Source organism: Brienomyrus brachyistius, chromosome 1, assembly GCF_023856365.1.
Source record: "Brienomyrus brachyistius isolate T26 chromosome 1, BBRACH_0.4, whole genome shotgun sequence".
In the NCBI taxonomy this organism is placed as follows: Eukaryota; Metazoa; Chordata; class Actinopteri; order Osteoglossiformes; family Mormyridae; genus Brienomyrus; species Brienomyrus brachyistius.
In genome coordinates this window covers 27,594,024-27,621,906 of record NC_064533.1, presented here as the reverse complement: position 1 = coordinate 27,621,906, position 27,883 = coordinate 27,594,024, and the positions used below count along the sequence as shown (strand labels likewise).

General features: G+C 41.5%; 2 protein-coding genes and 3 long non-coding RNA genes across 9 annotated transcripts in view; 3 read left to right on the top strand and 2 right to left on the bottom strand.

The window, feature by feature from the left end:
• Positions 1–1,879: 1,879 nt before the first annotated feature.
• Positions 1,880–7,888, bottom strand: LOC125745831 (uncharacterized). 3 transcript variants are annotated; one of them, XR_007398790.1, is made up of 3 exons: positions 7,766–7,888; positions 7,530–7,641; positions 1,880–2,179 (listed from the first exon to the last, which is right to left on the bottom strand). It is a non-coding gene; the product is annotated as an uncharacterized LOC125745831 (long non-coding RNA). The 3 variants fall into 3 exon arrangements; XR_007398788.1 differs by having other exon boundaries at positions 7,530–7,676; positions 7,766–7,820; XR_007398789.1 differs by having other exon boundaries at positions 7,541–7,676; positions 7,766–7,820.
• LOC125745838 (uncharacterized) lies at positions 6,534–10,921 on the top strand. Its single transcript, XR_007398791.1, has 3 exons — positions 6,534–6,734; positions 10,416–10,524; positions 10,710–10,921. It is a non-coding gene; the product is annotated as an uncharacterized LOC125745838 (long non-coding RNA).
• Positions 10,922–13,470: 2,549 nt separating this feature from the next.
• Positions 13,471–27,883, top strand: part of LOC125738141 (phospholipase ABHD3-like) — a 15,152-nt gene continuing 739 nt past the window's right edge. Inside the window, exons 1-8 of the mRNA XM_049006820.1 lie at positions 13,471–13,733; positions 14,374–14,537; positions 15,014–15,196; positions 16,023–16,068; positions 19,719–19,831; positions 22,021–22,194; positions 26,141–26,189; positions 26,750–26,915. Coding sequence (XP_048862777.1) covers positions 13,479–13,733; positions 14,374–14,537; positions 15,014–15,196; positions 16,023–16,068; positions 19,719–19,831; positions 22,021–22,194; positions 26,141–26,189; positions 26,750–26,915 — 1,150 coding nt within the window. The 5' untranslated portion in view covers positions 13,471–13,478. The remainder of the gene's footprint in view (positions 13,734–14,373; positions 14,538–15,013; positions 15,197–16,022; positions 16,069–19,718; positions 19,832–22,020; positions 22,195–26,140; positions 26,190–26,749; positions 26,916–27,883) is intronic.
• LOC125738143 (uncharacterized) lies at positions 22,205–25,217 on the top strand. Its single transcript, XR_007396740.1, has 3 exons — positions 22,205–22,927; positions 23,216–23,307; positions 23,416–25,217. It is a non-coding gene; the product is annotated as an uncharacterized LOC125738143 (long non-coding RNA).
• The window catches only part of LOC125738130 (jerky protein homolog), a 5,779-nt gene continuing 4,640 nt past the window's right edge, over positions 26,745–27,883 (bottom strand). For all 3 annotated transcript variants that reach the window (XR_007396738.1, XM_049006812.1, XM_049006819.1), the window contains exon 2: positions 26,745–26,969. Coding sequence is in view for 1 of the 3 variants with exons in the window: in XM_049006819.1 (XP_048862776.1) it covers positions 26,911–26,969 (59 nt within the window). In the remaining 2 variants the exon portion in view is untranslated. The remainder of the gene's footprint in view (positions 26,970–27,883) is intronic.

Sequence of the window (27,883 nt, the reverse complement as noted above, 5' to 3'; positions counted from 1 at the left end):
CCTTAACACTGTCTGAATTATCCATAATGCCTTATGATATGCTTCAGACTGTGTTCAGGTGGCACGAAGCACCGAAACAGCACTTGTCAGGGTAATAAATGAGCTGCTTCTCTCCTCAGACTGCCGTGAGGTTCTTAAGTACCACATTTGACACTACATTACAATATTCTCTTGGACAGAGCAGAAACTGTTTCTGGTCTCAGCAGACAGGTGCTTTCCTGTTTTAGATATTACCTGTCACCAGCATGCTCGATATACTACGGTAAGAGCTACAATAAAGCAGAGAAGATGTTAGAGGCCCTAACTTGCTCAGACAAACATTCACAGATATGACGCTAATTTCTTATGGCTTCTAAATAAATGTAAAGCATATAAAATGACACGATATGTAAACAACGATTTCAGTATAATAACCAAAATAAGTTTAAGGATAAGGAACTTAAAGCAAGCCTTTCGATGCTAATTCAGGTCAGCTGGTTTTTCCATTTTCTTGGCCATTCCCAGTCTTTTTTGTTCTCTTCTTGATGCAACCTTAACTGCTGTGCCTTTCATGTGTCGTTCACATACAGTTACCAGACTTTTGTTAGTATATTAACCTGCTTTTAGATGTAACAACTAGTCAGAGCAACTGCTAGACATAGCAATCAGTAGAAAGTTAGTTGCCCGTGTCATGATTGTGAGCAAGAGTCTTAAGCTAGTTAGATAACATTAATGCCCAAGTTTATTTTTAAATATTTCCTTTAATAATATTCAGCTACATGATTAAAAATGAAGATGTATTTCTCTTTTTGGCTTGGAGCCCCAGAAAAATGAATATATTGCTAAATTTCCATCCATCTATCCATTTTCCAAACTGCTTATCCTACTGGGTCGCGGGGTATTGCTAAATATATCCATTATTGTTATTTACATTTGCTAAAAGAACAGGCTAAGAGTATCAACCATTCAGTGCTTCTGTCCAGGCTTATATACATCGGTTATAAGATTTAGCATTATTGACTTGATCTACTGCACTACATATCATATCATAGGGGCTTATACCCATCATTACTCAAACATGGAGTGAGGCACATGACGTTCAACATCAGTCAAAGAGACAACTAAAGCCTCGTCGAGTAATCCAGGTAATGGGCTTAGTTACGAGTTTGCTCAAAGTGTCATATCCCTGCCCGTCTCCTTCCTGTCATGGTCCTAACAAGCCATGTCTATCCCTCTCATCTTGCTTCTCATTTCTAACCCTCATGTGGAAATCACTCCCAGCTGCCTCTCGTTAGTTCCCTCATTAGTCCCGTATTTGTCCTTCCCTGTCCTATGTTCCCCAGTCTGGTCATTGGTGTCATTCCATCCATGTCCTTCCCCGCACTAGCCCTCCAATTTTGATCCCTCGTGATCTTGTTTATTTCCAGTCTCTGTTCTTTGAGTCCAGAAAACCCCCTTTCTGTTTTGCCACAACGCCTGCCCTCGAGTCATTTGTTCCTCAAGATGTGATACAAAGAACATTTACTGAGAGCAAGCAGAGGACAGAGAACCTTAGTATGCAGGAAACGGCATGGAGAGCCACAGCACAACAGCTTTCACTGAATTTGCTGAATTGTATTCACTGTGTGTGTAATTTGGACTGACAAGAGGGTAAGGCACAGGTAATTACTGATTATGAATGATGACTCACACTGCAGACTGTCAGATACTTAATTGCTGTTTTTAAATAAAATAAAAATGCTAATTCCAAATCTTAGAGATTAACCAGGAGACACTTTCATTTCTTTGCATTTTTAGTTAAACACACACACAGTCACAATCGATCACTAACTAAGAAACTGTGTTTTAAACAAAGTGATCCTGAAAATAGGTCTCTCAACATGCAAGAGAATATGACCTGTTCACCGTAGAAGAAAAAAAACATTTAATGAATTTGTGAACTGGTATATTATTGTGTAGTTCGTTGCTTCATTAAACAAGGGTGTGGTCACTTCATATATCATCAAGTGGTGTACATTCCTTGAGTTTCTTTGTACAGTGGGTACCAGGGTTGTAGTTCTGTCCCTGGCTCTGTGGGTGTGTGGAGTTTGCATGTTCTCTCCATGTCTCTGAAGGTTTTCTCTATGGGTGTCCACAGGTGAAAATCCTGGGTAGTGATTTCCACGGATTCTTCAAGATGCAGAAGTTCACGCTGAAGGATCTATAAGAAAAGAATGGAGGAATTATATATTGGAAGAAAACTCTAAGACTTAACTGTCACCTCACTGCCTGGTGACACATGTGACTTCACCCCTAACCCTCCAGGCAAAGTGCCAAGACAGTTATGAGCAGGTGCTCCTGCAGATATTCGCTCTCTGTTTGAAGGCTTCAGATTAGGAATGCAGTCAAACCAGTACACCGGGCTTCATGACACATCAGTCTGTTCAATCAGTGCTAAAGTCAAAGTCTGGATTTTTCAGGAAGGTTCCCTGTATCAATGTGCTGAAATGCAAACTGACTGCTACAGGTCCACCTGATTTCTTCTGGTCAGGTCAGTCAGTGGAGCCACATGATTCGTGACACCAAGAGTGAGCATGCGATACCTGCTAAGCCCAGCACTCCCCTAGCATTTTCGTTGCTGTCCACTTTCTGCATCCACTAGATAGTAAAAGATGCCAGATTTTCTATTATGCTCAGCGGCTCAGTGGGAATTTACCATTAACACAACTATAATGGACTAATGATAACCCAGCACTCTATTGGAGGACAAAGGAACTGAGGAGGACACCGGTAGCTATGTTAGAATTATCTAATTAGATTTAATGAACGTAAAGTTTCATATCCTGCATCCTTTTTATCCTTCACTGGATAAGACTGAATGCTCTATATTTCAGTTAATTGATAGTTAATATTATTTAATGGAAGGCAAATTATTTGTCTTTGAAAATTTCTCAGTGAGTGCTGATGTCTGTGTATGTGAAGACAGCGCGTATATGAAGTTCCCAGTGTTACCATTCAGTAGGAGTTCAGAATCACATTCAGATAATTTAGCATTGATGCAGCAGGTAATCTCCCTCCTTCTTGGTACAATCTGCCTACGAGCCTTAGAAATGCTGAATGGTGCCGCATGACATTGGGGAGTCACAGATAGATCTATTGAATGAGGTATAAGAGGAGAGAGCTGGTTCTTTTTACTCAGGGCATTAGGTAAGGGCCAAACCTTAACATATTGATCAGTCATGTTGAGTCTCTGCGCCAGTGCCTCTGTATTATACCAGTAGGTCCCAGATGACTCAATTCTTTCTAATACCATAATCAAATGGGGGATGGTGTGTGTCTCAGTGGGTTAGGAGACTGTGTCTCTGACTGGAAGGTCACTGGCTCAAGTCCCAGGCTCCGCAGAACAATATCTCCATTGGGCACTGGAACCCTTAACTCCTAGTTGCTCTGTCCTTCCACTCATGCTGATGTTAGGGCTCATCTTCAGGGCAAATGCTAGGATTTTGTTGTTTAATGTGGGGCATAAAAGGGACCGTGATTCGTGGAGAATGTGAGTGACAGCAGAGGGGTTACGGCCCCTGTACTGTATATGACCCTCATTTGGTAAGATCCCACATATCGTCTTCCTCTGTGAATATATATATATACATATCTTAACACTCATATGTTAGCCTCCCCTCAGTTCCACAGAGAAACAGGGTTTATACACCAGGCTCTGCCCCCAGTGATTCCATACCACAAAGTGAGTCCACATTCCCTCAGAAGATATCAGACGATATCAAAGTGACAGCTCGACACAATCACATTGTACCCAAACTGTCACGGAAACTATTTTTCTGAGGAATGTTATACACATAGTGCTGGTAATAAAATAATAACTAAATGTCAAGCCACTGTTTACATTGCATTTTGTGCCACGTGAAATTATGAAGAGCGTTTTGTAAGTTGGGTCTTTACTGCTGCTGTGGGAATGAAATTGGCAACCTGTTGCCTGACTCACAGTTTCTGCTTCCTTGCTCATTTTTGGCTACCGTCTTGGCTACTTTCATTGCTACTTTAGATGCAGGAAAATCAATGATGCAGTATAATCATTAAACCACTTAAAAGCATTTGGGACCGAGGATAGCATACCTTATCTGTCTCAATTCCTGACAAGCTGGATGTCTTATATTTTCAATACTGCATACTTCCATACTTGCATATTTCATATAAGTAATCCAGCCAGATATACTACTTTACAAAGGCAAAACTCCATATGCATGTTTTATCAAAATTGAGTCATGACATTTAGGCTCTGTCTGATCTCGCGACAAAATATCTTAGTTCATAGTTATTTACAGACTTACTACACATACGGGTGGACAGTGAAAAAACTGTGAGGCCCTTTTTATCAGTGTCAGCAGTGCTTTGCATTTTAGGGCATTATGGTCTTAATTCTAATATATAAAAATAAAGATAGAGGTAAGAAGAAGAAAATTAAAACTTGCTGGTCACCATAGAGCACTTTGATGCAGCGGAAACAAACGAGGAAAAAAATGAGTGTGATTATTGATATAGGTATATGCAATTTAATTTTATTTTGATTTGCAAAATGTTATGTTATTCTATATGTAATATAGAACCAGAACCCCCCTTTCTGCTGTATGCAATGTATATGCCGTTTGCTGAATCTCCATTAGCGAGCAGTGGGTTGGGCCAGCTGTCTGGTGCTGACATCTAGTGGTTATTTACAACCAGGAATGTTCCTGAGAAGAATTGTTCCGCTATAAATATGTTAGAGACCTTCACTAATATAGAGCTGCTTTAAAATTTAAAGCTAGTGCTTACCTGTTTCTAATGTACGATATTTAAATCGTTTAAGATTCAGGTTTCTAGGAGGTGAACCACAAGTAGCATTCTAGCCTTACACAGAAATTTTATGATTCAAGATGTTTTACTGGCCATATAGTACAAGAACATCAGGATGTTCATTCAGCTCCTGCCTGTATAGACAACAATTATCAGTATAAAAAGGTATTGGTTAGGTTCTTGCTTGATGGAAGAAGATGTGTAGCTCTTGCTCCTATACTGCTCACACTTGTACCTAATCGACCTAACTACACATATGCCGAATTGACTCCTTGCCAGTACCTATGTTTGTAATGTGCTATTTACTTCATTTGTAGGTCGCTTTGTATAAAAGCACCTGCTAAATAAAGTAAATAGAAAAATAAATAATGAATGATGTGCAACGGTGCCTTGACGACAAGTGACATTTACACATCACAGTGCTCACATAAATGGCAGCTATAAATATTATTGTAGTAGTTCAGCATCAGCTGCTGATGATACCAATGGCTATTTGGTACAAACTGTTCTGGGATCAGATTCAGTGAGCATTCTGATTCTCTGAAACCCCCCCCCCCCCACCGGGCTTCAGGGGTCAGAGCAGTTCATGGCCAAGCTGTTTTGGGTCCTGTAATATACCTGAGTATTAAACTCCTCCAGCTTGGGGCATGAGTGTGGCGGCTGTGTGTTCTCTCTGGGAACGCCCCCAGGCAAATGTCATTCAGGAGAAGTGGTTCCCCTAAATTGCCGTGTATGAATGTTCTATGTGAGTCCGCTGTCAGCTCCACAAAGCGCTTTGCTTTACACTTGCAGTGCAGGTATTGGATCAATGTGATGTATATCGGATAAGCAGACTATGCTACTCTGTCACTCTGAACGCTAAGGCCTATCCAGTTATGATTTATGTAGCTCAAAGGCCAGCCTCTCAATCAGAAGTCCAAGCATTTCTGGAAATGCTGATCAAGGCTGACTAGTCAAACTGTATATATATATATATATATATTGCTCTTCTTAGGGAATTATCCTTGAATAAGCAAAACCATATTTTTAAATTGTAATTTGTAAATTTAATTTCTACAGATTTCTTCATTTAAATGCATTCTTATTTATCTTATTTTTGTCAATGTATTATAGTTTTGGGTTTATGTTTATGTTAATCTAAGATAAATAGTTAGAAGATGGATGGATGGATGGATGGATATTTGGATGGATATTTGGATGGATAAATGATACATAGTACTGGTAAAACTAAATTTGAAATATATAAGAAAAATGAAAAAGTAACATCTTTCTGAAAGCGTTTTGCATTCTGTTTCTATAGTTCCGAAGGCTACTGGAATAATTCAGAATAATTCAAGAAGGTCCCACAAACCTGCACATTGTAATAAGATAAACTCCTTTAAACGTCACTCATGGAAGCTCCACAACATATTCAAAATACTTCATAAATGCACCCATCTTGTTTTCCATGTGATGAAGAAGGTAAGGCTTGGGTTTGTCATCAAGTTTAATCTTTTGTTAAGTCTGTGTTAAGTCCAATTTGCTACAGTGTTAGACATCGAACTGGTCTTGAATTTCTGGAACTGGACACTGATCTACCACCAGTGACCTTCTATCCCCATAAATCCTTATGCCCCCATCTGCTTTTGCAGTGACGAGTCCCTGACTTTCAGTTTCAGCTAATTGCTTCCTCACTGCATGTAAAAACACCCTGAATCCTGAGTCACTTCCCCTCGCTTCCCGTCGGATGAGTCCTTGTGTTTTTCCCTCAGCGGCTCTTCAGCTTTGGGAAAGCAGGTTAAATTTTGACCGGTCTCATTTTAAAAGCTGGATCCAGTTCAAACACAGGGTGCAGCAGCGTTCTCCTCTGACACTGATAAAGCTGAGCGTCCTGCTTGGTCACCTCTCCCCAGCTGGCTGCCAGCCCAGCCGATGGACAGCTGCTGTGAGTAAGTTTTCAGTATCATGTTGCAGAGTTGCTGCTAGCCCATTTGAGCATACATAAGATGATTCCTCAGCTATGATTAACACAGCAGCGTGAGCGTTTATTTACATTTACCTTTAACACTATTGCATCATACCTCAGTACAATATAGCTTTATAATCATGCTTACAGTTCTGATGTAATAGTCTTTACCTGCTGCTCTCTCCATTCCCTTGCTAGTTACTTATCATTGTTGTCCTGCTTCATTAATAAATAACAAGCCTCTAACTCTTAGATCGTGTACAGGCTGAAATCAGGCACTAGTGGCTGTTGTAAGGCAACCAAAAACCCAAAATATGTCTTTTTTTCTGTTCTGTGCTCAGCATTCTCCCTGTCCATGCTATGGCTTCAATGAGAGCACAGGTTGGCACAGTTATTTGGCTAGTTAAGGTCGGAGTTACAAATAAACAACATTTATAGTTGGATAAAAATAGCAGCAGGAGTGGGTAGAGTGTTGGGCAAATGAACTGACCACTGTAAACTGTGGAAGATCGCTTATTTTAGGAGTACCGAGTCACTAAACCACAAAAATGGCATAAAAACCAGAGAACATAAACAGCAAATATGGATAGTTCAGGTCCAGAAAGTAATAATCCAGACCAAGATTTTGCTTCAACTAATCAGTTGAGTATTAAATTACAGATACTCAACTGGTTTGTTGAAACAAAATCTTGGTCTGGATTTTTATTTTCTGCACTTGAACTATCCACCTGTGATGAAAAAAACATAAAAACAAATATATGTATAGTTCCAGACATACAGGCATCTCACCCATGGTCTGCTCCTGTCTTGTGTCCTGTACAGCATTGGATTAGTGACTGGAGGGTGGATGGGTCGTCTTCCTCGGTCCCAGTACTGCCACTTTTTAGTTGCTGCTGACCAGATAGTTGCTGATTGAATTTCATTTCTAAATATAGAGAATTTAACCGTGCAATAACAACAGATTACTTGTCATTCCAAACCACAATTCTTTTATCTGTTATACAATATAATCACCTATATTTTTTTCACCGATCCATCCAACTTCTAGCTACTTCTCCTGTGCAAGGTCACAGGTTCAAGTGTTAGAATGAAATCTGGGTGCCTATTACTAAATAATGGGTAGATGTTTGACATTAGAGTGAATCTTCTCTGGAAGGTGACAATTGGTACAGAAAATCCTTACTATCACCACTTAATGAAACGAAGCCAATTTGAGGAAAGTCAGTGAGAGATTGACTAGCTGTATGAGGTGTGCTAGTGGCCAAGTCAAAAAATACATGGCTGCACTGGACGGTCGCTGCAAATACTAGGATGATTTTAGCAGAGGTTCTGAAATGGCGAAGCTGACACACTTAGGCATAATATCATAGTTTTACACCAACACGAGGATGATCTAAACATCATTTTCTTTGTCTGCCTAAGACTTTTGCACAGTACTGTATATAACCTTTCATCTGTCAGAACCTACGTTGTCTTCATCCAAACGAAAGATTTTGAACACCTTATATTTTATCGTTCTTTGTTAAACTTCAAGCAGTGTACCCATTGTAAATGCCCTGTCTGAAGTTCCTGAGGGATGAGGGAGATGAAGGTAAGATGAAGGCGACTCTGCAGTCACCTGACCTTAAGCACACTGAGATGATCTTTGATGAAATGGATATAAAGGCCAAGCGTACACAGTGCAGATCACTTGTGGGTTTTTCTGCAGCAGTGCTGGAGTGAATAGAAAAGAATAAAGAAAAAAAACTTCATTTTTAATTAATAGAAAGACCAGATTTTATTCAGCAATAATCTCTTTAATAGGTATTTGTTTTGATGCATCTAACATTTAGTTTTACTGCATACAGTAGGTGGTGTCAGTTATGTTTCCTCAATAAATTGCCATTCTGTAACTTTTTCTGAGTATGGTACTGCTTAAACTGTATTAAGAAACGTAAGAAACTTATGACTGGCTGTGTTTAACGTAGACAAATGAGGAGGAGACTTCAATTATTTATGCTGTTCAAATAAAAAAATTCCAGTCTACAATCTATTCAATAAAAAGCCATCCATAGACCATACTTTACTTGGACAAACCCATTCAGTGCATGTCAAACACCATGAAAAGCTACGCTCCCAGCTCAGGCAGGGGATCCCCCCCCCAGATACAGCTGCAGTATCACATCCATCCCCCCTGCCACTCTACTTAGGGGCAGATCTGAAATAGATCTCAGCACTTACTTGAAAATCCACCCACATTACTTTTTGCAAGAAACTCTCCTTATCAGTTGGAAATATGAAACACGATGGTACAATTTACTAGTAGAACATATTTCACATTAAAAATTAGCCTGATGTTACAAGTAACGACAAAATGTAAAGAATTTCACTAAACGTCCAAATAAACTAGCTCAGCACATAAAACTACAATGGTATGCAATCTGATTTACTGACCATTTTCTTGGGCAATAACATATTAAAAAGGTGCATTCTTCACTGTTCCCTGAGTACCACTGCCAATTTTGCATGTCACCAAAAGGTACACTCTGTAAAATTTTCCACCCTGGGCTGGGTGTCCTTGGTAAATTTTGCAGTGGCCCCCCAGCCAGGATGGGGGCCTCTTTCCCCCCTCCTCCCCATCCCTTCATTTTTTTTGCATCTCTGCATTTGTTTTTGATATGTTTTTTTTGGGCAAAGTAAAAAGAAACGAAAAACAAACGAGGTCCCTCCTTTCCACCACTACCAACATTATAGAAGATTTATTCATCTTTGCTGTAATTAACATTGGCCTGCTTTCGCCAGCGGATTGCCTCAAGTACTCCAGGCAGGGGGAGTGAGGACGATTCCAAGGGACCCTGAGTGATGGGGACTGTAAAAAAATTGGAAAATAACTGGATTAGTCTGGACTAGGTGGCCCAATATGATATGCTTTCATGGGGCCCAAAATCTTTAGCAACGCACAAATCTGTCACGATCACCGGTGAACTGAGCGACGATCGTGCGGGCTGGCATGTAAGGAGCAGGCAAGACAGGCGTAGATCGGGGGAAAATAGCGGGTTTATTACGGGACTCAGGTACAGGGACCATCTAGAGCGGACAAATCTCACCAAATCCACAATGACGGACAAGGGAGACAAGCAAGACAAGGACTTAAATAGGACTGGACTAATCAAAGTAATCGGACACAGATGGAGACGATCCGGGAAGTACACGTGGGTAATCAGGGGGCGTGGCACACACGAGGAGCGGACGAGCCGGGCATGACACAAATCAAAAATGTAAATTAAAAATATATACATATTGTTATGGTAGCATATATTATATACCATCTAAAGTAAAGTCTTTTGACTGTTTGACTTCTTTAAAAATAGTATATGCAATCATATTCAACAACATAATGTAATAGGATTGTCAAAAGCCGTAAGGATAATGAATACTGAAAGCTTCCTTCCATGAAAAAAACGAAATACCATAACACAATGAATGTGGTAATTTGCTACAGTATTGGTACAAGTACCCATAATATACCTGAGGATTTGAGCAGCAGGAGCATCCATCGTGCACCATTTATGCAGTGTGGGATTACAGTGCGCCTGGAACCAGGCCCAGGAGCTCGGGGAACACTTGGACACACTGCAGTAAACGTAAGGTACCAGTTGACCAAACGGCATGTTTCTGACTGCAGGAGGACTCCTGTGTGTTGGGAAAAACATGCTGTTAAGGAGCACCCCAGATGTTCCCTGCCTTTGTCGCTCCCCTCGAGAAGGTCCCATCGACAGGACACGCCTGACTAGGTAAGTACATCATCTCCATGATCCTCCTCGTCTCTCCCGGATGGTCCCTATCTTCTGTGTATAGGTGTCTTTATCTGGATGTCTGGCTCACCAGCTTGTCGCAAGATCTTCATGCTTCTACCTGAGTTTGAGCATTCATTCCTGTGCCTGTTTCCTTGCGTACCAACCTCTGCTTCGTTCCATAGACCCCGATCCTTGTTTAGCCCGTCACTACCAACCCATTCCGATTGCCCGACATGTGCCTGAATCACGGATTTCGATTGGCGCCTCTGCCCATCGTCGACCGACCCCGATCAGCAAGCCCCCGCCCCGATCACCTTCATTCTCCTTCAAAAGCTCCGTCAACTGTCATACCGGTTGTGTGAAGCATTTGGAAATAAAGGTCACGCTTACCTTACTGATCTGCACCAGCGTTTATCTTTTGTGTTTCCTCACACACACACACAGTCAACATACAGAGAGCAAGAGTTAAGCTACGCAACCCGGGAATGAGAAGCACACATCCCAAGGATGTGAAGCCACAGTGTTACCCCCTGATGCACCCTGCCAGTCACCCCAAGGAAATGAAAACTTAAATTGTAGCTGTACAGTTCCGGGATAGTGGCACATTAACTAGCAAGCTAGGACTGTCCTTTGACACACACACATACACGTATGTGCAGCTGAAAGCAAAGCTTGGGGTGTGAGCACGGAGTCAGCCATTTTTCCAGCACTCCTGTACAATTTCAGGGGTTGGGGGCTTTGCTCAGTGGCCCAAGGGACACATCCTTTGGGGGCTAAGCGTATCTTAATTCTAATGTTGTGTACCACAATAGTACAATCAGAACTTTTTTGTTTCAGTTAAGTCTCAGTTAAGGCTATTTCAGCGTCTGTAGTCAGGGCACTTTTGATAACACTTCTAAATGTAACTTGTGTGTGTGCATTCTGTTATATTAAGGTTGAATATTAATGCTATAAGCAGGAATTAGATGTTATGCTTTAAAATTAGTTCCTGCAGCAGCTCCTGTAGCCCACTTCAGAGCAAACGGCCTTCCTGACTATGCGCTGGAGACACAAGCCAAATCCCGGCTGCTTTGTTCATCTTCTGTCCCATTCTTACTTGGCAGGACAGTGTTATGCCTCCTAACTATTTTAAAAATATCATTACAGCATTTAATCTGAAAGTATATATAGTTATGCTGGATACCAGACAAGCCAGACTATAACGTTATGTAACTACAAACACAAATAATATTCACCTTAGCGTAACGTCTACAGTGCCCATTATTGGCACCCCTTGTAAAAATGAATAGGAAGGGTTAGAAAAAAAAATCACTGTTTGCTTAAGTACCTTCATGTTGCAATAAAAGAATGAGAACAATCTGACTTCTAATCGAAAATTCAACGAAAAACAAATTCCTCATCAAGAAATAAATGTTCTTAACGAAAACATATGTGCCACAGTCATTGGCACCCTTGGAAATTAATGTGAAACAATGTAACTGAAGCATGTTTCCCGTTAAAATTGGACATTGTTAAGTTGATTAGAGTGTATAGGAACTTACCAGCTGAAATCAATGACTTTCTGATTAACGGGGATACAAATGTGAGGAGACACAGAACCAAATTCCCTTAGCCAACCATCTGCATGACAAAGAAAGGAGAACATTCAACCAAATGAGGGAGAAGTGTGTTGCCCTTCATAACTCAGGGAATGGTTATAAAAAATAGCTACTCGCCTGAAAATGCCCATTTCTAGATTCAGGGAAACAATAAAAAAATGGACATCAACTGGAGGTGTTATAAACTTGCCAAAAAGGGGACCTGAATTTATTTTACCCCATGTACAGTGTGGTAAGAGAGGCACAGATATCTCCAAGGATCACTGTTGGGGGAATTGCAAGAAAAAGTAAAATCCTGGGGTTTCCAGGTCTCCAGAACCACCATCAGACAGCATCTCTATGCCAGCAGATTATTTGGAAAGTATGCCAGAGAAAAACGCCTTTTCAATCAGGCAACCAGAAATGTAAGCGCCTGGAATTTGTTACATTATACTACAACTTGGACTGGAACTGTGTTCTATGGTTTGGTAAAACAGAAATAGAACTTTTTGCCAGTAAACACTCAAAGTGGGTTTGGCGTAAAAAGAAAGATGGCTACAATGAAAAGAACCTTGTCACAACTGTAAAATACGGTGGAGGTTCTGTGATGTTGTGGGGCTGTTTATCCTCCAAAGGCCCTGGAAACATTGCTAAGATACATGGCACTATGGACTCCATGAAATACCAGGAGATTTTAAATCAAAATTTGGCTGCCGCTGCCGGGAAACTCAAACTGGGCCGTCATTGGATCTTCCAGCAGGATAATGATCCGAAACACATGTCCAAATTAACCCTGCAATGGTTAACTGACCACAAATCCAAGCTTCTGCCATGGTCATGTCAGTCCCCTGACCTGAACCCCACTGAAAACCTGTGGGCGGAGCTAAAGAGAAGAGTGCAAAAGAGGGCCTAGGAGCCTGGGTGGTCTGGAGAGATTCTGTAAAGAGGAATGGTCTCAGATGCTCTGATCCGTATTCTCCAACTTTATATAATGTTATATAAGAAGATTCAATGCTGTCAACAATTGCGGCACGTGTTTTAGTTAAGAATATGTATTTCTCAATGAGGGATTTTTTTTTCTTTGAATAAACTTGTTTCAATGAAGAGGTAGATTTTCTTTAATTTTTCTTCAGTGCAAGATGAAGGTACTTCAGTGAACAGTGCATGTGTATATATATATATATATATATATATATATATATATATATATATATATATATATATGTGTGTGTGTATATATATATATATATATATATATATATATATATATATATATATATATATATATATATATATGTATGAGTCACCGGCTCCGGGCGCCACCAGCAGGCAGTTCCGCTTTTAATCGGGGAAGATCTAACCCTGGATACGCACATGGCCAACGTCAATTCATCACTTTGCCATTCATCTTCCCCCAGCAACGCCACTTGTGTAACACGCCACTTTTGGCTCTGTCTTCATTGGCATTTACTTAGAGGTAGTTCAGGGCCAGATCTGGAAATGACATTTCTGCCCAGAGACGCATCTCCTGATGCGGGGGACGCCTTTTGGAACTCCGGAGTTGAGCTTTCTCTTATCCTCGGCTTCGCTGCTGCCTACGCCTTTTACTACTTGGTCTTCATAGCGAAGGTATGAGACACCTGATTCCGTCTTATGATTCCTGTATAACGATTATTTAACTCAGAATACGTCTACAAATAAAAACGTTTTAAAAGGTTATTTTTAGACGTGCTGGCATTTTCACCCTGGAAGATGGCGGTGTCACTAGTGAAGTTACCGCAATAATCGGTGAAACACAACTGCTTGCTAAGTGGTTACTAGTTTGTTTACAGATAAATAAATTTAAAGAATAATGCGTTTTAAAAGTAGATCCCGTTCCGTTTCAAAATCAGTATAGCGGTAAATATGGAGCTAAAGAAAGTGCAATAACATGGAAGGAAAACTTAAAATATACTTAATATCGTATATAATCTGTTGAGAACTATGCCATGAAAGTTAATTCATTTTCTGACGTTTGTAATGAATGCTATCATTGCGGTTATTATTACAATCTACTGTGCTTCTCTTTATTTTACCCCTGCCCTGTGCACAGTGCTTCCTGTGGCGCTTACGACAAAAAAAAGATCTAGCGAAATTCCACTTTAATTTTCTTGATGAATCAGATGATATGTTGGTGATGATGGATTTTAAGAGCTTCTTTTACCATCAAGTTGGGGCACCTACAAAACTGTCACCTTTTACCCAGTGTGGTCTCATGTCTTCCTTGCAGAAACCTCAACTGATTACCGGTGGAAGTAAGTTGCGTCACTTCTTGAGCGAGCGATGTCCGGTGGTATCAGAAACCTACTTCCCCACATTCTGGTGCTGGGAGAGCCGAATGCAGACGCTCATCAGGCCTTTAATTGCAGCCATACCAAAGATCCACTATAGAAAGTATGAATTATCTGCTCTACTAAGCTACCGAATCGTTATCATCACAGACTTCTCTTATAATCTCTCTGGTTCGTAATTCCAATCCGAAAACCCCACTCTCGATGTCCCCACTGCTGTTCCATGATTTTGTTTTTTTGCAAGCGCAGTTTAAATTTTGACTGGCAAGAATTTCACTGCACGTTGAACTGAGTATTTGACACATAACACTTTGATTTGATATTTGGTAAGTTTTAGTTACACTTTTCCCTCAGTACTGTGCAGATATACTCCGTTCAAAGACATGCAGTTGTGTTTGTATGTGCCCTGCTACACGACTGGCATCGTGGGTGTATTCCTGCTTTGTCCCAGGTGCTGCCTGGGATAGACTGTAGAGCTCCTGCACAGCCCTGATTTGCCCTAGCATTGGACAAATGGATGGTTGGGCTTATTTATAATGCACAGCATTAACATATACATGGAACTCTGTGTATTTGCAGTGAACTCATTAAGGCCGCTGATGGGGGGCAGATTTCCTTGGACTGGTGTGATAGTGACGGGAGCCCCAGTTATGCAGATGCTTCCAGAAGGCCAACTGTCCTACTGCTGCCCGGCTTAACAGGATCAAGCCAAGAATCCTACATCCTGCGAATGGTTTACATTTGCCAAGAACTGGGTTACAGGTTGGCATCGCTATCACTCATGGAAAATGTGCTAATACTGTACCATATTTGCATGTCCCTTTTCAAAAGGTTTACTATATATGGAACAAGATCCATCCATTTGCACATATGCTTATCCTTAACTGGAGGCCCGTTAATCTGAAATCATTTTGCATGGGAAATTTAAAACCTTAAAGTAGCTGAATGTATCTCTCTGAGCTGCTGATGAGACAAATCAACTATTTCATGAAGGGTTAAGTTTCATTTGAGCCTGTCGTGGGTAGGTGAACTTTGCTTGGACCCATTGACCCAATGATTACGTAGCCGGAACAAACAAGGCAGTTTCAAAGGATAGGCCTTTATTGCTTGTTTTTGTTGGCCATACTCTGCTCCCTGTCTCTCATACATGTGCGTAAAGGAATGGAGAGCAGACTTATAAACTCCTACACACTACAAACAGCTCATTATTCATATATTCTTGTTTGCTACTTAAGTTACAAATTAATTCATATATACATATACAAATACAATTCCTGTAATAAACAAACGCAAGCATATATGTATCACCAAACCATATATTCAGACACCTTTGCTTTAATATGAACATTTCAACATATACCAATATAAATACTTCAGAAAGGCAGGAGAACCAAGCCTTCTCTTGTGTTTCAATGTTCAGACTGCAAAAGCACTCATTCCCCAGTCCCATATTCACATACTTAATAAGAACAAAGCAGGCTGTCAGTCCCTCAAATCATCTGTTAGCTGGCAAGAGGAACCGAGAGACATTTCTGTGGTACCTATTTGAGTGTGGGAATACTCTTTGAAAGGAGCCTATTTCTTTTAGGTCTGTAGTCTTCAACAACCGGGGTGTTTCTGGCGAAAAGCTTTTGGTAAGGATTTTAAAACATTCATCTGAATCAGTCAAGATATGTAACATATAAAATTTTCAGTATTAGTCCTGAAGTGTCACAAAATCTTCTGGTCTTGAAATACCTCGTAATTCCTGATTTCTGACATAATTCCTTTAGTTACTAAAGACTGACGGCTAATGGTTGCTCGCTGATGATCCAAGTGGACATGGCTTATCTGTGGGAAAATTGCCTTATAACGATAAAAAAGTAAATATTACTAAAAAGAATCCAATGTGATGGTTACTATGTGCTTTAATGATTTTTAAATGTTTTAAATATGATATAAGACAGTAACATAATTCCTTAATGGGATCAGTTCTTTTAGAATTAAAATTATTATTATTAATATTATTTTTTACATGTAATCATGAGTTAAATTAAATCAAAGTGAATGAATGGAATTAAGGTTAGTTCCAGGGTCTGTTTTTCTAATCTGAAATGCACTGTAAGTAATAATTAATTCAATCAATTTATTTTTGTGTAGTGCTCATTAATCCCATTGCTCCAGGGGTGCTATCCGATGCCATTCTTTGATCCACTTTGGACAAAAGTGTCTGCTAAATAAATGTAATGTAATGGAAGAAGACATGCCCACAGCATAGATCAGACAGCCATAAATCAGACAGCTCTGAGCTACAGGAAAATCAAGCATTCCGTACCTCCGTATCTCCAAGTAAGATGTTTCACAAATTCATTCCAAAACATGGCTGAGTTCTGAAAATGTAGAAACACTTTTCACCGAAGCATACAGACTTGCTGCAGTCATCCTGGAAAAAAACTGAAAATGCTGGTACTATAAAAGTGGCTATTGAAAATAGTAGGATAGATGAAAGTTTTAGAAGTGAAATATGTATTTTATATAAATGTGTTAACACAGTAAATCAGAAAAACAACAGCTGTTTTTTTTTAATGACTGCTATGTGCTACCTACTTAAATATAGTTACCATATACTGTATGTAATATGGGATTCGGTGGGTGACAGTGTTGCCTCATATCATCATGCTTGGGGGGCTTGAATCACATCCCTGCTCTGTAAGCATTTGCATGTGTCCTTTGGGAGTTCCTGTTTCCTCCTGCAGTTTGGAAACCGGTGTGTTAGCCCAGAAATGGACCAGCATCTGGTTCCCCCTGCCTTTCGCTCAGTGTTTATTGGGAACGGTTTCAGACTGTCTGTGACCCTGCTAGATAGCATGACCATGGCCTTCACCAGTTAAAATCACACAAAAAGGGATGGGTGTATATACATGTATGTACATATGTACTCAGTGGTGAGTTTATAAGCTACACCTGTTTCTTAATGCAAGCAAGCCTGCACCTACAAACAGTGAATCATGTGCCTCCAACTGAATCCACATGGCACACAAACAGGGTCAAGAGGCTTAGGTACTGTTTGGATAAGCATCAGAACAGATAAGATGCCTGATATAAGTGATTTTGAATGCGATGTGATTGTTGGTGCCAGATGTGGTCTTTCCAGCATCTCAGAAATAGACTTCTTTCTGGGATTTTCATGCACTACAGTGTCTAGAGCAGGGGTGTCAAACTGCAGTCCTGGGGGGCCGGGGGCCCTGTATAGCTTAGTTCTTTCCCTGTTCCACCACAAATGATTCAGCTCAAGAGCTGTGTGGTAATTGGCACAGGGAGTTGAATCAGGTGTGTTAAATGAGGAGAAACCCCAAAATGTGGAGGGCTTTGGCCCCCCAGGACTGGAGTTTGACACCCATGGTCTAAAGGTTACAGAGAATGGTGTAATGAAAAAAACATCCAGTCGGGGGCATTTTTCTGGCTGAAACAACGCTTAATGAAAGGAGAGTGGCCAGACTCATTTTAGCTAATAGGATGCCCACAAGTGCAAGAATAACAACTCAGTACAACAGTGGTGTACAGAAAGGCTTCTCTGAATTCACAACTCGTCAACCCTTGAAGAGGTTCGGAAGGCAAAAGTGGGACTGACCCGGTACTTACAAGGTATACATAATAAAGTTTACTGAGCTAAGAAGTAAATCAATACAATCTGAGAATTAGAAAGTACACAATAATTGTAAATGAAAATAGAGTTGTGAAGGAGTAAAGTAATATTAAATTATCAAAGGAAAATAGCTGTCATTTGGATTGGATTGGATTGGATTGGAAAAGCCCTTTATTGCTGATGCAATATACCATGGCACCAGTCACAAGTACCGGTGAAGAGCAGGCCATCAACCGACCTTACATATACACAGACATCACAGTAGGGGGAAGACCGGTCGGGAGACAGGGGAAGTGAGAAGAATAGAAACAGGATAACATGGTGGGAGAGGAGGAGAATAAAAAAACACCCCCCAGATTGCACTCCAGTAGGGAGTACATTGTGGGAACCGAAAAAAACACCTCAGCAACATAAGCACATGGGCACTACACCTTACATAAAAATGACACGACTTGCAACGGGTAGGGGAAAGGGGGTGTGGAGGTGACCCAGCAGAGACAGACAGCCATCCGGTCCTGCATTGTTTGCATTGTTTAGTAAAATACAGTCTAAGTACATTTGCGATAGCCATTTATGAAAGGAATGTTGTTTAATGTTTTTGTGTTTTTGTTTCTATCCATCCATTCATCCATGCATTTTCCAAACTGCTTATCCTACTGGGCCGCGGGGGGTCCAGAGCCTATCCCAGAAGCTATGGGCACGAGGCAGGGAACAACCCCAGGATGGGGGGCCAGCCTATCGCAGGGCACACTCACACACCATTCACTCACACACCATTCCCTGACAGTGTTTTTGTTTAATTTTTATAAAATGTGGTACAAGCAAGAAGAGTAATACGAGAAAAAAACCTAGGAGGTCCAAGGTTAGCTGGTTGTCCATCTCCGCTAGGCATACTAACATTTTACAGGTTAGAACACATGCAGGCTGTATGTGTTTGTCTTCAGTACTGACTTTTGTCACTTTGAGTCAGCTCACTGCTTAGCCCTCTGTTGACCAGCAGCTCTGTCATGGTATGAAGTTCATGTCTGCTCTAAATACAAGACATTCCGCTGTGTGCTAGGTGCTGATATGTGATTGGCCATAGCAAAGACAAAAACAAGATGGCAGCCATTCATTACGTTTACATGCACAACATTATAGCTTGACTACGCCATTTAATTGGACTAGTTTTTACGGCACTGGAAAACCAACACCTTGAAGTACCGTACTTTTAGTCCTTTCTTGAAGTACCAAAAGTACGGTACCTGATACGATGGAAAAGCACCCTTTAATTGACAGTTTTACATCGCTGTACATTCTCAGGTATGCTGCACGCTCAAAGTACTGACTTCGTCTGTTACTTCTGGGTCAAAGCCCTAGGGGAAACCATGGAGCAAGTGCAGTTCATCTGGGCCACTTTGAGTCCGATTGAATGTATACACACAGAAAATCGACTCGTATTATCTGCGTGTCTTTGAAAAATTTGTATCGGACTAACACAATAATTCAAATTTTCTTAGTGTGCATGTAAATGTACTGACTGACTAGACACCCTGGAAACACCTATTCTGTGTCATGCACAAACAATGACCCTACAACACAGAATATAATCTGTTGATCTGCTGGCTAATACTCTGTGCGGTTTCAGAGCTCATCTGGAGATCCCACTGTCTTTTACAGACACCAAGGACATACTGTGCTGCTAACACGGAAGACCTTCAGGATGCGATCGCACACATCAAGAGCATCTACCCTTCTGCCCCTCTAATTGCAGCCGGATTTTCAATGGGAGGGTGAGAATCCAATGGTCTCCTAGATTTTATCAGATGTCTTCTATAATAAGACTATAGTCATAGATACAACTCAGGAGAATGACAAGGAATCTGAGAGTAGCATGCAACATAAATATTATTACATATTATAAGGGTAAGACTCAGTAAGTAAGACTGCGTGGCTCAGCAGGTTAGGATGCTGTGCCTGTGATCAGAAGGCTGCCAGTTTAAATCCCAGGATCGGAACAGTGATGTCACCATTGGGCCCATGGGCAGGGCCCTTATCCCTCAGTTAATCCAGGGACTCTTACTATGCTTTCAGTTGTATGTCACTTTGGATAAAGGCATGTGCTAAATCGATCAATTATAATTTATCTGTACTGATTCAGGCCACACTGTAGTAGCTTGGTATAGATTAATATTGTCTTGATTTAGCTGAAAATACCAAGAAGAGCCTATTATTTTTATTGGACATAAAAGAACATTGGTTGAGTGCTTTATATTTTCATTCAAATACCACATGGCATTATAGATGGTAAAGGGAATCTAATGATGGCCGTTGAAAAACACCAGTCCTGCTTATGTTGTCAACCTTTAAAAATATGTGTGCATAGCTTCCATGATAACAAAGGACTTTCATGACTCTGTAACATCTTCTTTATCAATACCAAAGTCATACGAGTAATAGTAATAAAAAATATAACAGCCCCTGTGAGTGAAAAACAAGGTCAAGTGTTTCTCTCTTGGGTCACTTCACTTTTATATCCAGATAGGTGACTGTAATGTCTAAGAATTCATTTTACTACTGTATGATAGGCAAACATTGTGATCATATCAGCTTATCACAGAATCAGGGCGTTGTCAAGTGGCCTGTATCCAGCAACATAAAAAAGTACTTCCAGAACGATCTAATCATATCAGAAAATGTGTTTGTTTCTATTGTAAAACACGCCGACTTAAGTGTTAAACGTAATTGGTCATAAAGTATATATGCAGCTTTAAATGAAAGTGGTCCGCAAGTCTTTATAGAACGGGGACGTTGTTGCAAAAAGAAGATCAACTATTTGTAATAATGAGTAGAGTTTCCAGGCACGAGTTTGCAGCTCAAGGCCTTAGAACACTGTTATTGGGAGGTCAAAGGTACAACTCCCGTATCAGCATAGTGATTTTACTATTAGGCTGTTGAGCAAGGCCCTTAACCTCTAATGCTCTAGGGACTGTCTGAGCCTTCTTCTGAATTGTAAGTCTGCTAAATAGAATGAATCTGATTTGTGTGTAAACAGAAATGAAGTGATCATCTGTTGAGATTTAGTGTATGCACTGTATTTGACTGCGAACATTTAAGAAGGAATATACTTTTGTACAGTCGTGTGTATACATGCATTTCCTCTGAGTAGTTGTATCTGGAGGGCACTCCATTCAAGGCTGAATTCTGTAAGGAACACGCAGTAGTTCACAGAAGCTTTGCTTAAAAGCTGTCACAATTTGAGCATGCTAGTATATATCTTAGTGTTTCTGCTTGCTATGGACTCTTTGAAGCCCAGTTCTGCTTTTGACAGATTTGTACATCTGGTTAGGATACATTTTGTATGCATGGTCTGTTGGTGTTATTTTGTAATTACTAGGTGCCTGCTTTGTGTATCACATAATACTTCCTCTGAAAAATATCGTATACAGTTCTCCCTTTATTACTGCATACCTGACACTGTTTTTTTGGTATTCATACAAATATATTATTAGATAAAAGGAACCTGAGCTAATAAATGACACATTTATTACTTATTTCATTTAATGACAAACACAGCTGACCAACACAAACTGCAGATTGTGTGAAAAAGTAATTGCCTCCTAGTTTGACCAACCCAATTAAATGGATAATTAGAGTCAGATAACTGGTAATCTCCAACGTGTTAAATATTGTGTTTTCATGGAAGTGATGTAAAATCGAGGATGCAGGGACAGCCAGTTTCTGGGGCAATAAGCATTAAGAGCCTTGCTCAAGGACCCAACGGTGACATCACTCTACTCACAAAAAGATCTGAACAAATGACCTTACAATTATAGGCACAGAGGTCTAACCCACTGAGCCCGCTATCGGTGCTGGGAATCTTCATTAGCTTATATATGGGATAGTAATAGCCTTCACTGAGCAGTACCCAGAGGCCCAGTGTAATGACTTTTAAGAACGAGCAGAGTCCTTTTGTTCTTAGGATGCTCCTGGCAACCTACCTGGGACGTGTGGGGAGGGACACCTGCCTGCAGGGGGCAGCAGTCTTCTCGGTTGGCTGGGACGTATTCGAATCCACGGCCTCGCTGGAGAGACCTCTCAACCACCTGCTCTTCAACTCGTACCTGGTCAGCTGCCTGAAGGCTTCTCTTTATAGGTCAGTGAGGAAGGGACCTTAAGGCTCGCGCTGAATGATGAGTGATGAGTGAAACTCTGCCGCCAATTGCTCTAAAGTGAAACGTGATGTCTTCTTTGCCAGAATTTGTCAAAAGACAAATTCAGAGATTCACAAACAAATACCCCTCTAAGCTAAAACAAAAATATGCGTGCGTAAAATGTGTGTTCTATCAAGAATTAATTACAAAACAAGAGCATGTAGGGAAAAAAAATTAAATTGGCTGACAGGGGTGCACAGGGGCAGGACCTCAGGGACACTGGCCCCAGCTGAAAGCTGATTGCCCCCCAGTGTACCCCTCCTTGATTCCAAACATATCATCTATCCATCCATCCATTTTCCAAACCGCTTAGCCTACTGGGTTGCGGGGCGTCTGGAGCCTATCCCGAAAGCAATGGGCACGAGGCGGGGAACAACCCAGAATGGGGGGCCAGCCCATCGCAGGGCACACTCACACACCATTCAATCACACATGCACACCTACGGGCAATTTTACCAAGTCCAATTAGCCTCAGCATATCTTTCGACTGTGGGGGGAAACCGCTGGCCCCGCTCAATGAGTTATGCTCCCTCCCATGCGTCCATCAATTGCCCTTGTAACGTGTTATCCAGTACAGCACTATGGTGAACTTCTAGCCTATCCCAGGAAATCCAGTGTCTGAGGAGGGACACACCCTATGCGGCTCACCAGTCTTTGAGGAAGGACACACCCTAGGTGGCTCACCGGTGTCTGAGGCGGGGCATGCCTTATGTGGCTCACCGGTGTCTGAGGAAGGACACACCCTAGGTGGCTCACCGGTGTCTGAGGTGGGGCATGCCCTATGCGGCTCACCAGTGTCTGAGGAGGGACACACCCTAGGTGGCTCACTGGTGTCTGAGGTGGGGCATGCCCTATGCGGCTCACCAGTGTCTGAGGAGGGACACACCCTAGGTGGCTCACCGGTGTCTGAGGCGGGGCATGCCCTATGCGGCTCACCAGTCTTTGAGGAAGGACACACCCTAGGTGGCTCACCGGTGTCTGAGGTGGGGCATGCCCTATGCGGCTCACCAGTGTCTGAGGAGGGACACACCCTAGGTGGCTCACCGGTGTCTGAGGTAGGGCATGCCTTATGTGGCTCACCGGTGTCTGAGGATGTGCACACCCTAGGTGGGTCACTGGTGTCTGAGGTGGGGCATGCCTTATGCGGCTCACCAGTGTCTGAGGATGTGCACACCCTAGGTGGGTCACTGGTGTCTGAGGTGGGGCATGCCTTATGTGGCTCACCAGTGTCTGAGGAGGGACACACCCTAGGTGGCTCACCAGTGTCTGAGGAGGGACACACCCTAGGTGGCTCACCGGTGTCTGAGGATGTGCACACCCTAGGTGGGTCACTGGTGTCTGAGGTGGGGCATGCCTTATGTGGCTCACCAGTGTCTGAGGAGGGACACACCCTAGGTGGCTCACCAGTGTCTGAGGATGTGCACACCCTAGGTGGGTCACTGGTGTCTGAGGTGGGGCATGCCTTATGTGGCTCACCAGTGTCTGAGGAGGGACACACCCTAGGTGGCTCACCGGTGTCTGAGGATGTGCACACCCTAGGTGGGTCACTTGTGTCTGAGGTGGGGCATGCCTTATGTGGCTCACCAGTGTCTGAGGAGGGACACACCCTAGGTGGCTCACCGGTGTCTGAGGATGTGCACACCCTAGGTGGGTCACTGGTGTCTGAGGTGGGGCATGCCTTATGTGGCTCACCAGTGTCTGAGGAGGGACACACCCTAGGTGGCTCACCAGTGTCTGAGGATGTGCACACCCTAGGTGGGTCACTGGTGTCTAGGGTGGGACACACCATAGGTGCCTCAGCAGTGGTTCACAGGGTACATGCTCAAACACTGTGGGGAATTTAGGGATTCATGTTCACCTAACCAGACATTTTTGGAGTAAATTCAAAAAGCAAGCAAGCTTCCCAACCCACGGCTGGATCACCAAGGGGGTTGGGAATCAAACCCACTACTCAATCAGCAACCTGACATTAAATAAATCATATAAACTCAATCAAAGTTTGTTACAGCCGAGAACCACAGTGCAAAGGCCAATACTTTTTTCTCTTTTTTGGCAAAAACAAGGAAATCAGACATCCTCTCTACTCCCCGTTTTACTTGGAATGATTCAGCCCTACCGTAGGCCTCATGACACTGGTTAGCCAGTATTGGGTAGCCAGCCTACATTTGAAGAAATCAGTCTGAATTGCAACTTGTGCACGCAATGCCAAAGGAAAATTAAGGCTACAAAAAATGAAAGAAAAACATTGGTAATATTCGCTTGCTACTCCAACGTATAATTACATAATAAAATGCACTTGGTGACTCATCTTTATCTCCTCATAAAGAGTTTAAAGTTTGCTGCTTCATTCGAAATTTAACTTGAACTTAACTTGAGGAAAGCTAACAATTCTTGCTCACCGTCTAAATCAAGATTTTGCTCTGGTGTGTCATGCACAAAATTAATGGGACACAGCATATGTTTCAACAGTATTCAACATTTTCAGAGCTCACTGTATATTACTTATGACATTAAATATACAGGCTAGGAGGGTAAAGGTAAGAAAATATTCAGTGCTGTTAAAGCTTTGAATGGACCATATGGATTTCGGGGTGGGGGTGTGTGGTTATGGCAGGTACGTGGGGTTGGATTGGTCTGGATTGGGTGCCCAATATATACTTCCATAGGGCCCAAAATTAGAGACACACACGGAAATGAGTTTGGATGCCAGAGCATATGATTAGCTAGTGTCCAGCACTCCTGGGGTTAAGTGCTCAATGGAAATATACTGACACTGACACAGCATAGCCACCATCACTCAATTTCTCAAACCCCAGTCAACCCAGATGGGACTCGAACCCATAACCTTATCCATTAGGCCACTGGGTCACATTTAAGCTTTTAATTTAAGCAATATTTGCCAGTGTTTTACTGTAGTGCAGCAATTCAGGACTTTAAAGGTCATATTCTGCAGCCTTTATTTTGATTTTCATGAATCATTGAGCAAAATGTAATTCCACTGATATCAGAAAAAGAAATCAGCAAGAAAATTAGAAGCAACTTTTCAGTAAAGATAAAGAATGTTTATGTTATAGTGTTCTGTTTTATCAACCAGAAACTGATGATTTTTGCACTCTCTTTTAGGAGAGAACCATGTACACTTACACAGAAGAGTTTGGCCCAAAACTGTTGTAACATCCTATAATCCTTTTTATGGATTAGGAATAAAATGAATAGTCGACATTGAGTGGTGCTGCAGGAGTTATAATATGGCTGACTGGGCAGCCCAGCTGCCTCACGCCAGCAAGGCTGGGGATTCTAATTCTTCCTCTGTACATGTGTACAATTTGCATTCTCTACCTGCATCATGTGGGTTACCTTCAGTTCAAAGCAATGTAGATAGGCTGTCTAGCATTTCCATATTACTTTGTGTGTGTCCTGTGATAGACTGGCATCCTCTCAAGGCTGAAACCCAGCCTTATTGAAATTGGGCAGTGGGAGGAAATGCTACAACACAGGGAGAACATGCGAACTCTACACACAGGGAGTCATGGCTGAGCCCTTATCACAGTAGTGTGAGGCAACAGTGCTCACCACTGCACTACCACACCACTCCTGCCCAATACTGTAATGTGACAATGAATCGGCATCCTTTCCAGAATGTTCCTTGTCCTTCCCAGGATAGGTTCCAGTTTCATTGTGATTCTGGATAAGCAGATATAGAGGATGATTTGGAGGCTTAATCCCTCTAACATTAATCTATTTTTAGTCTTTTTTTATTTTTATATTTTGTCTTGAAAATGGAATTCCTTACTAAAAATAAATATGTTTGTATTATTGTACATGTGTCATCTCTTTTGGGGTTTTATAATTCTGGCAGGTCTGATTCTCTTTTGCCGTTTCTTATAGACAGAAGAGTGTTTTTGAGAATGTTATTGACGTCAACCATGTAATGAAGGTGAGTGTTTGTCTGCTTTGTCCTTCACAATGTCTGCCTGTAGAATAATTATTTTACGTAGTGTTGCATAACTCAAGACAGGCATGGAGGTTACTGCTTCACCAAGTGTTCAAATCCAGCATCGGAAATCATCTTGTAGAAATTGCCGAGCATAAAAGTGATTAATGCAAAAACATTCTTCTTATGCTTCGATCTCAAAACCAAGTTTATGCTAAACAGCTTAAATTCCCTCTGGTGTAACTATTTTATTGAAAAAAAATCCCTTCCTCATATATATGTTAACGATACGATGTTGGGGAAGTGATTTATCCACCAATAAAAATAATATTGCTGTTTGTTTCTTCTTGGTTTGTTCCTTAATCTAAAAATGAAGAAAATTATTTACATTGATTAAAGGTGAAAAGGAATTGAGAAAAGTTGATCTCTTTTTAGAATTCCCTATAGACAAAAAATTATTGTGAATTGAAAAATGCTACATTAAATTGGTAATGACACACTCTAAATAAAGAATATAATCATTCTGCACTGTCAGGGTGCTTAATATTTATGCATATTTGTAGGCAAGAACCATCCGAGAGTTTGACGAGAGGTTCACATCCGTCATCTTCGACTACGCGACCAATAATGACTATTACCGAGATGCCAGCCCTGTTCATCGCCTAAAATCAGTGCAGATCCCCATGCTGTGCTTGAATGCAGCTGATGACGTTTTCTCCCCTGGTCATGGTAAGCTCATGATGGGTGAAACTCCTCGGCTAAATCCAGAGACCTCCATGCGGCCTGTGGATGAGAACCATGACATTGACGCAGGAGGGATTAGATAAACCTCAGTATCCCAATTATTTATGGCCAATGATACAGTGACTTAAAAAAGATTACAGCTTTTTTACAGCTGAAATTATAACATCTATTACACCAATGTATCTACTTAGTAAGTGTAGGGTAATGCAAGCTAATAGTTGCTAAAGCAAATTTAGCTTTAATGTACCCAAATCCTGGCTAAGTTAGGCTCCTCAAAGTGCCTATAATATCACCTCCCACACAGGGTAAGAGTTTTCTGAGCTTTTAAAATCACACAGCTGAATATAAATGTGTCAGGGCCCAGGGCAGCATGGTGGGGCTCAGTTTGTGGTACTTCTGCCTTAAACCTCCGGCACTGCAAGGTTTGAATATTGCCTCTGCCATGTGTGTGTGTCCGGAGGTTGCATGGTCTTCTAGTGTTATGTGGGTTTCCTGCTGCATTTGGGCTAATTGGTGTCTCTAAATTGCCTGCAGTGTATGAATGTGCATGTGCCTTGTAATGAATTAACATCCCATCCAGGAAGTAGCCCATGTGCCCTGTGCTGCCTGGAATAGGCACCAGGACTCTTGGGAACCCTGGCCAGGATAAGCGGTTATAAGACAGGTGGATAAATGTTCAAAGAATTATACTATAGACTGTCATATATATATTCGAGCTGGATACTGCTGTACTCACTGCCTGCAGAGAAACAGTTCATCTTCTGAAAGGTATAAATCCTAGAAATGATCATCCTTTTCTGAGTGCCCTTATTTCATATGAAGGATATGGTTCTAGTAAATCGCCTTCAAGCAAACTGATATGAATACTCTCAGTAATACGTATTTGATTGAAGGCCAAATCCAGAAACATAATAATAAACATCCTAAAAGCATACACGAAATTGCTTAGTAAA